The 9,187-nt window shown below is 35.1% G+C and overlaps 1 protein-coding gene across 4 annotated transcripts; it reads left to right on the plus strand.

Moving 5' to 3' along the window:
• The first annotated feature begins 2,438 nt into the window (after positions 1-2,438).
• Positions 2,439-8,470, plus strand: eif2b4 (eukaryotic translation initiation factor 2B, subunit 4 delta). 4 transcript variants are annotated; one of them, XM_079475587.1, is made up of 14 exons: positions 2,442-2,560; positions 2,951-2,985; positions 3,192-3,357; positions 4,506-4,700; positions 4,777-4,859; positions 4,993-5,034; positions 5,739-5,830; positions 5,996-6,110; positions 6,211-6,287; positions 6,423-6,525; positions 6,611-6,738; positions 6,929-7,106; positions 7,458-7,638; positions 7,748-8,470. In XM_079475587.1, the coding sequence occupies exons 1-14, from the start codon at positions 2,512-2,514 to the stop codon at positions 7,945-7,947; spliced, it is 1,644 nt and encodes a 547-aa protein (XP_079331713.1). In that variant the 5' UTR covers positions 2,442-2,511; the 3' UTR covers positions 7,948-8,470. The 4 variants fall into 4 exon arrangements, with proteins under 4 accessions (XP_079331715.1, XP_079331713.1, XP_079331714.1 ...); XM_079475588.1 differs by having other exon boundaries at positions 2,493-2,560; positions 2,954-2,985; XM_079475589.1 differs by lacking the exon at positions 4,993-5,034 and having other exon boundaries at positions 2,439-2,560.
• Positions 8,471-9,187: the final 717 nt, after the last annotated feature.

Genomic DNA, 9,187 nt, shown 5'->3' on the forward strand with positions numbered 1-9,187 from the left:
GCTCGCGTACTTGTCCATTCTCTCTGAAGCAAAACACCTTGCTGTGGCTGGTCAAATGGAACCAAGTCAGGTGTTTCTGCGAGGTTTGGTCCCCTTCAACCAGCTACTGCGTCGTGAATACAGCCAACATATATCACCCAAAAGATTATAAAACAGTTTTTCAAAAGAATGTAGTTTTTGTGTAGCTTACACTGTTAAATTGTTAATAAACGTTTTATTTTGAGAAATGTTGTTTTCAGTTCTTTAAAAAGTAAATAATTTTATGATTTGGCCTGGACTGCTGGGAAAATAAAGACTTTGTACTTTTTCACTACCTTATTTCATCATTTTATCTTTCATGAACATATTGACCACATCTCCATTTATGTATGTTTTGTATTATTATATACATCATTTTCATATGAATTAAACATTCATACTTTGTAATGGGCAAGCTGGATTACCTCAAAAATATTTATTTTTATTATTTTAGGGAATCCACATCAAACAAACTATGCAAAAAACAGCTCCATTGGACTAGTTTTTACATTTGTAAACAGCCTACTAACAAGCCCATCTGTAATCTAATGATGAAAAATTTGCTTTTATTATCATTCATTCATGTTCTTAATATCTCATTAGATTGTATCACACTATTTTAAGAAAAATATGTAAATACACTACCGGTCAAAGGTTTTTGGACACTTACTCACTTATGTGTTCATGTTTTTCCATATTTTAGAACAATAATGAACTTATAAAAATAAAAAAGAACAAAGGGAACTGAGGGAATTGTGTTGTAACTAAAAATAAAGTATGAAAACGTGTAATATTTTATCACCTTCAGTGTAATCACATTTTGACTAGAATTTGCAGAAATGTTTTCTTGTCATTTTATCTTAAGGTCTCACCCTGAGATGCTTTTAAAGCAATATACCATCAATTCTGTGCTCCGCTCTTTCTTCATTCAGTCAAAGTCATCCATTTCTATAATAAAATGAAATAAAATATAAGATTTTCAAAATTATATTTTTGTCTACTAAAGTAATTTCCGACATTTAAGCTTAAATGCTTTCAAAAGTGTTTTTATATAACTGAAAACATTTTACAGTGTCTTTTGACTGGTAATGTAGGCCTATTTCCTTAAAAAATAATACATACATACATACATACTAATAATTAAATTAAATAAATAGGCTACTTATTTAGTTAAAATCAATAAAAAAAACATATAATTCATTATAAATATCATTCAGGGAAAAAACATGTATTTTTAAAGACATAAAAGGAAAAACAACTATCTGGCTCCATCTTGCGACTGTAAACCGGTACTGACTGTAGGAGGGTCTGCGGGAGAGTCGCCTAGAGGACTGATATACAGTATTATATTTGATAAAAGTCATAAAACATTTTAATGCTAAAATCTTGAGAAAAAAAACTAAAAAATACAACTACATGCTCACTTTCAAATGGTGTTACTGATTTGATTTTGCCTTGCAGTTGCGATTGCGATTGTTTACCAGTGTCAAGTATTTATGGTGTTTTTTTTAAATAATTGTTATAATAGGGTGTGAAAATGGTGATATGGGTCATTAAAATGTACACCAAATATTCCTTAAATGCTATAAATATTTAACAAAAAATATTTATACTCAAATTATTTATACAACTTTATAGATCCAATATTGCGCAACGTAACTCTACGGGTCGCAGTCTCCTCTGGAGGCGTGGGTTCGAATCCCACTTCTCACAACATTCTTTTCATTTCTACGCAGTAAAAAATGTCAGCAGCTACACTATATAGACGTTCTTGGTCGTTGCATTTCATATAATGTGGGAACACAAGTCAGGAAAGTGTGTTTATTGATAATGGACGTGGCCCATCTCATAGAATCATGTCCGTCAGCCACAGCCTGCATACCTACAGATGCATCAAAATACATTTTGTTAAAATATTTATAAAAAAAAAACATTCATAAAATACTTCAAGCCTCTTTTGTTTTAATTTATGTGATAGCTTACAGATCATGAAAAAAAGAAATTACAAAACATTAACGTTCAAATTTTAAAATGTACAAAGTCCTGAACTAGATCATGAGATAACCGGTCTCTCTAAACTAAATAGTGATTAAATAAGCAGAATTTTTTATTATTTTTATTTTGCATTACTGATTTAATGACCTGTGAGCCACAATCAAAGAAATGTAAACAATAAAGAAGACTTGAAATCTTTCTCTAAACATGTCCTGATCTACAATTATAGGAATTTGCCTTTCTGAATTTAAATGAAAAGAACAAGAAAAAAAGTGAATATGAACTTGATGAAATAATCTTGGGGGAAAATATTATGGGTAGTTCACATAATGAATCAAAATGATAACTTTACCTTCACACTTACTAATAAATAGTACCAACTAAACCGACTTGAACTGAGCGTCAGTTTACTCACTTCAATCGCTAGATGGCGGTGTACGCCGCCTCTACTCTTTTTGCAACAATTTATCAGCGCGAAATAGCGAAGTACACGAAAACATGGCCGACTCGGGAGGAAAACAGGCTGCTAGCATCAACCATGCTACAGGTGAAATATATTCATTTACACGTTACAAATACGCTGTTACTGAGATTAATCGCCTAGCGAAACCACTCGTTTTAAGTCGTAACCAGGGAGCTTGGTTTCTAGGTAGTCAAGAGGGCGATCGTCGTCACTCTACCATGACACAGCTCACTTGACATATGTACAGTAGAAATTACATCATGCAGTCACGGTTTTACCGTTTACTCTTACATATAAACCGAGACTGTTGGCTTTGCAACATGCGTTAGTTTTGACCCGAGGGATCCCGCGTTATGAAATAAAACTGCTATAAATAAAAGCACCGAAGTGTTGTCTCCTAACAAACTCATTTTTCATAATACTTAAGAGTTGAAAGTGTCTTAAAGATGTGTTTATCTGTTGTCATAAATGAAGCAGATGCCAAGATCCACGACGTTTCACGGGCCAAGGTATGTATGCCTTTGATTTACATTTCCATAATATTCCATAACTAGTGATGTCATTTGTATCTCGTTTCTAACTCCGTTTTGAGACATGAACGGTTTATTTTGTAGTAAGTCACACAGTTGAAAGATCTTTGAAATGGAGCGTTTCATTGAAATGACACTGGTGGTTTGAGACCGTACAAGCTCTGAACTGTGGGATTGATCTGTAGAATGAAGGCAAGGAGCTAACCAAAGAAGAAAAGCAACGTCTTAGGAAAGAGAAGAAACAACAGAAAAAGAACAAGAAAGATGAAAAGGGTCCTCCAGAAAAGGAGAAAGAGATTCCGTCGGTTCCGGCTCCATCAAAACCAGTCACACAGAGCCCATCGCATAAAGGTAAGTGCACTTCCCTTTGATTTTTGACCATGTATTGACACAGCTGACAGATTTAATCTTAATTGCAATGAAAGAATATGTTTATATGGTCAAATAGTGTTGACATATACATTTTCGTTCTATTTGCAATTCAAGTGAATTGGTTTACTAAGCTGATGGAACCGGCGAAAGCAGAAACATTGTTTGGAAACCATGTCGCACTCTTCCGCAGAACCTTCCATAAGGTTTTAAAGACACTCCGATGTTGTTTCTGATTTATTTACACACTTGTGCTGTCCAACTGTTATATAAATGCAATATCCTTTGCCTTTGGCCTAATCACAGGCATCCTGATATAGAGCACTCCTACTTGAGCAATATTGCATTAATAAATCATCTTAAATAATATTTCTGGTTGTTTAATGCTATGGATGGGGGCCAAGGTTATGAAGCTCCAAAAAGCAAATCCATCCCGTCATAAAACTAAATACGCTATATCACTCTGGGAAGGGTAAAATATGTTTTCTTAAGCAATACAATACGTTTGTGAGTGAACACAATGAAATATTTTGAGCTTATTTAGTGATCATTATGTCACATAAACATATAAACAGATATCTCTGCCAACATAGTTTAAATATGGCAACACGTTGAATCTCATTAGTTCTTAATTGTCTTGTGAACTTATGATGGCACGTTTTTCCATGTAGTTTTTCTTTTCTCCAAAAAGGACATGCGCTCATCATAAAAGTAATCTGTAGAAGCCCATTGGGTATATATGTAATAAATGATGGGTTTATATTTAGGATGTTCAACATGGCGTGAGTGTAGAGTAAATAAATAATATAATTGTAATATTTTCGCTGAACGGTTCCTGAAATACTTTATTTAATCATTTTTATTTTTTTTGTAAAATTTCTTTTTTTATTCATTATTCTTTCATGTCAGTTCAATGTGCATTAAGTGCTGTTAACAGATACAACGGTTGATGGTAAAAGTGTGATCGTAAATGTTAAAATCAACACCCAAAAATTCCAAAACCAATGAACATATTCTGCAGAATATTGTTAACCAAAGATTGGTGATAACCGTTGACTTCCATTGGTTTTGTGTCAAAATGTCTATTAAGAATCCATGCTTCAGTAGCATTTGTCCCCTTGATTTCTTAGCGGCCCCGTTGCCTGTAAATGTGTCTGTGCCGGAACCTTCTGCTGCGGCAGAGAAGTCCGCAAAGACCAAAGCAGAGATGAAAGCAGAGCGTCGGGCACGGCAAGACTTGGAACGGGCATCAAAACAGGGCAAGAAAGAAGGAGGCCAGACATCCTCCAGTAAGCCTAAAGCCACCCCCAGCGAGCTTCAACCAGGTAACTCAGTATTTCATATAGTAGGCTATGATTGAAACTATTGTACTGTTACACCTTTGTTTTTATCTACTTTCAGTTGTGAAAAGGTTACCGGAGCATATTCAAATGGACGACCCAGCTGCTTTAAAGAAGTTAGCTAAAAAGCTTGAGAGACAGCAGGTGAGACAAATCTGTGTTATTCTGTTTTCCATCTTGTGTGATAACTTTCCTGTCGATGACTTGATGGTCCAGGTTTTCTCTAGGTCCCATTTACAAAGTAATTAACAAAGAACTTTACACCTATGTCTTACAGAAGTCAGGGCATGGACGCTGTTTAAATGTAACTGGAGTCAAGGTCTGGCTCCACACTTTTGCGTGCAGTGTATTGTTCATTCCGTTTATTTTTGTGTAATGTGATTTTGATTCTTTCATTGTTCACTGTTTATAGCTTCGGTGTCTGTCGGGGGTGATTTGATCTGTGATTAATGTGGTTGCGTTTCATGAATTAGATGTCACATGTACAGAGGCCCCAATAAGAGTTTGGACATTAGACAATACTTGGTTTAATATAAAAGATTATCAGACCGCACATTTATTTAAAAGTAATAGAAAAAAGTGGAGATGGAGACATTCTGGTTGTCAAAGATAGCAGAACATATCCATAGGATTAATGTCTGTGGTCCATGATCCACATCCGTAGTTCCCCATATCTCTTTTTGACCTCTTAAAAGTCATTGGAAAACTTGCTGAAAATGTTTTAAACAAGATGCAGATGTTTTGTTATCTTATGCATTTGCAGTGTTCAAATACTTTTCGGGACCACTGTGCAATAGGTAAAATTAGTCTTTTAGATGTCTGTGTTTTTAATTTATTTATATTTTGTAGATCTATAGTACTAGCATACAAATCCCTATGTGTATCATATCTTCATGTACAGTGTTCTGTTGCAGCCTCAGCTGTTGACCTGAGGAGGGAGGATGTGACCTCCAAAACACTGTCCCTAAAGAAACAAACACTACTCATACCAACTGCTGTGTGTTGTTCACTCTGTTCTCAAAGGTTCCTTTGAGGTCGGATTATGGCTACAAGGTCAGCCTGTTTTCCCATCTACACCAATATAGCCGAAAAGCCCCTCCTACCCAACAAATCAGGTACTGTGACCTGTAGTCATCTCCATTAGTTCTGAGTTTATCGAAATCTTAAGAAATCAGATTCTTCTTGATCTTTTGACATTGTATACATTGATCTATACGTGTGAATAAAACATTTGAAAATGTCCTTTTCACTGAATATATTTCACAATGTTTCATTTGCAGCATCCCTGCCACAGTTATTCACCCATCCATTGTTCGCTTGGGCCTGCAGTACTCTCAGGGCATTATAGCAGGATCCAATGCTCGATCTGTGGCCCTATTACATGCTTTTAAACAGGTAATCAATGCACAAAAAAAAGTTTTTATTGTTATGAGTTTAAAGTTTATATTTTTTATAAACTTGTGTACTAAATTTTTTTTTAAATCATTTTTTACAGGTTATCCAAGACTATAGCACACCTCCAAATGAGGAGTTGTCAAGGGACCTTGTAAATAAGTTGTCACCTTATATCAGGTTCATATTCTATTCTGTGAAAAATGAAACGGCACAGGCTCACAATTAGACATTTTTTGAATGCTCTGATTCTACATTTTATATCCACCAATATTTGACTGATTCTTTTCCGATGTGCATTATGCATCTATACAGTTTTCTCAGCCAGTGTCGCCCCCTTTCGGCAAGCATGGGCAATGCAATCAAGTACATAAAGAAGGAAATCTCAAATATTTCCAGTCAATGCAAAGAAGAAGAGGTATGTGTTTTCGTAGTTCACTGGTATAATGCTGGTTGTCCAGCAAGGTTGTTTTCTGTTTCTAAAATCTATGTTTTCTCAACAGGCAAAACAGAACCTACAGCTATCTATTGATAATTACATAAATGAGAAGATCACTTTGGCTTCTCAAGCCATTTCTAAGTATGCCATTGAGAAGATAAGTAACGGAGATGTTATTCTTGTTTACGGATGGTGAGATATTTAAGTATTTGTTTGTTTGTCTATGCCTGCTGTTTTTGAGTCCTTGGTTATATTTTCTAATTGTATTGATATATTTTGTCACTATGTCAAATCAGCTAATGCAATGCCTTACCAATTGAGCTACAGTAATCATATTCCAAAAAACTAAGAATAAATACATTTGCTTTCTATTTGTAAACAGCTCTTCACTTGTCAATCACATTTTGTGCGACGCTTTTGAAAAGCAGAGGAAGTTCAGAGTTATCGTTGTGGACAGTCGGCCCAGGCTGGAGGGCAGAGAGGCACTGAGACGTCTGGTGAAGAGAGGCATCCAGTGTACATATGTGCTCATATCAGCCTTGTCCTACATCCTGCCTGAAGTGAGTAATTCATTTGAGTAAAGCTCATTACTTGCTTGGCTCTTGCAAGCACGTTTTATTTTAAGCTTAATGCGGCAAATTGCAGATTTGGTCTTGAAAAGTGCTTGCTTAGAAAAGTAACTTGCAAAGCGTTGCACTTTGTTGCTTCAGATGTTTGAGTAGATATGTCTGACAAATATATCCGTCGTTGCAAAGTCGACTGCAGTAGGAATGTTATTGGCATGAATAAACCGTTAGATCATGTTAGTCAAGTTGTTAAAAATAAAGTTGGACTTCATTTTATGACACACTCGCATTCCAGTTACAGGTTGTTTCAATCTGGTTTAATAATGCTTAACTTATTTTTTTCAGGTATCCAAGGTATTCCTTGGTGCCCACGCACTCCTTGCCAACGGATATGTGATGTCACGTGTGGGAACTTCCCAAATCGCCCTGGTAGCGAAAGCCTACAATGTTCCAGTCCTGGTCTGTTGTGAGACATACAAGTTCTGTGAACGGGTTCAGACTGATTCATTTGTATCCAATGAATTAGGTAACCATGTCATTTAGATCTTATGTTGGTAGACTTAGTGAACTAGAGTATTTACCGTATATTTAAGAAAAAAATTGGCAATAGTAAATCTGACTTTTTTTTTCCACAGATGATCCTGATGACCTGATTGTGACCCGAAATGGAAAGACCCACCTAAAGAACTGGCAGAATGTTAAATCATTGGGCCTTCTAAACTTGGTGTATGATGTGACACCACCAGACTTTGTGGACCTAGTGATCACTGACCTGGGCATGATCCCCTGCACCTCTGTGCCTGTGGTACTGCGAGTCAAGAACGTAGATCAGTGAGGATCAGACGAGCAGATAAATGCGGTTCTGCTTTGCTTTGCATCTGCATATATTGATATGGGTATGAAATAAATACCTCTATGAAATGGCATAAGTTGATGTCCTCGCTGGCCGGATCCAAAAAAAAAGTTGAAACACATCCAATAATTTGATTCCTTTTTCTTAAGAAAAAGAACACAAAATTACTTTTCGATTCCATTTCTTCCATTGTGTTGAAGAATTATAAATGTGCAAAGCCAGCTAAACTATTCAAACAAAACAAGTAAAACATTCATTACATTTTGTTCAGCCCGTTGTGAGGCATATACTATTTTTTGAAAAGATCTACACCATTTTGGTTATTATCGGTTGCTGAAAGCCATTCATAGATAAAAAGAAGTAACAGTAAGAATTGAAACTGTGATAAAGTGCAGGTGCAATTGTGGCTTAGACCATTCCTAGGCTAAATATGTTGCATAAAGGGATTTGTTTATAATATTATCAAAACCCTGGAAAAGCTACAGAAAAATAAATGGTTTGGATAAAACTGTTGTTTGTTTCTTTCTTCGTAGTACTTATAATAGAACAAGGGCTTTATTTTGTTAGTAAATAAAACTAACTACTATGCTCGAGTGTCTAAATAATAATAAACAGCACAGTAGGATCTAGTAAACCAGCAGGAGTTGACAGTAACATATTTTAAATGAATATTATGAAATCTGCATCTTCTAATCTAAACACTTATTAACATTTGTATATTCCATAGAAATCAAAACCATAACACTTAAAATATCTACAATAATAATGATAATAATGAATACTTTTTTAATGTCTGTTTTAATGTTTACTCATTTAATTTCACTTTTAACTGTTTCAAGTCAATTTAATATAAAATATAAAACCGCTGTCAGCATTTGACTGTACTGAAAATATCAACAGAGAGTTCAGGCTATGGTAAGTTTTATCTTTTCAAACCAAACTTGTCAGAATCCATGAAGAGTTTTTTATCAAATTTATAAATAAAGATTTTAGGGACCTCTAGGGTCTTGTTCATTGGAAACTCAGCAGATGGTTAACTTTCAGTGTATTAAAGGGATAGTTCACCCCAAAATTCCAAGATTTTCTTTGTTCTGCTGTAGAATGTCAGTAACTTAAGGGATCATGAAATCTAACATTCTTTCAAAAATCTTCCTTTGTGTTCAGCATAACGAAGAAATGTATACAGGTTGGGAACAATCTGAGGGTGGGTGAGTAAATAATG

The sequence above is a fragment of the Barbatula barbatula genome (genome assembly GCF_947034865.1).
Source record: "Barbatula barbatula genome assembly, chromosome: 15".
Classification (NCBI taxonomy): Eukaryota; Metazoa; Chordata; class Actinopteri; order Cypriniformes; family Nemacheilidae; genus Barbatula; species Barbatula barbatula.

Excerpts from the sequence above, each read along its gene's own strand:
- eif2b4 (XM_079475587.1), top strand. The coding sequence starts at position 2,512 with ATGGCCGACTCGGGAGGAAAACAGGCTGCTAGCATCAACCATGCTACA. Across the intron at positions 3,358-4,505 it reads ACAGAGCCCATCGCATAAAG|CGGCCCCGTTGCCTGTAAAT; the intron begins GTAAGTGCACTT and ends TTGATTTCTTAG. Across the intron at positions 6,288-6,422 it reads AAGTTGTCACCTTATATCAG|TTTTCTCAGCCAGTGTCGCC; the intron begins GTTCATATTCTA and ends GCATCTATACAG.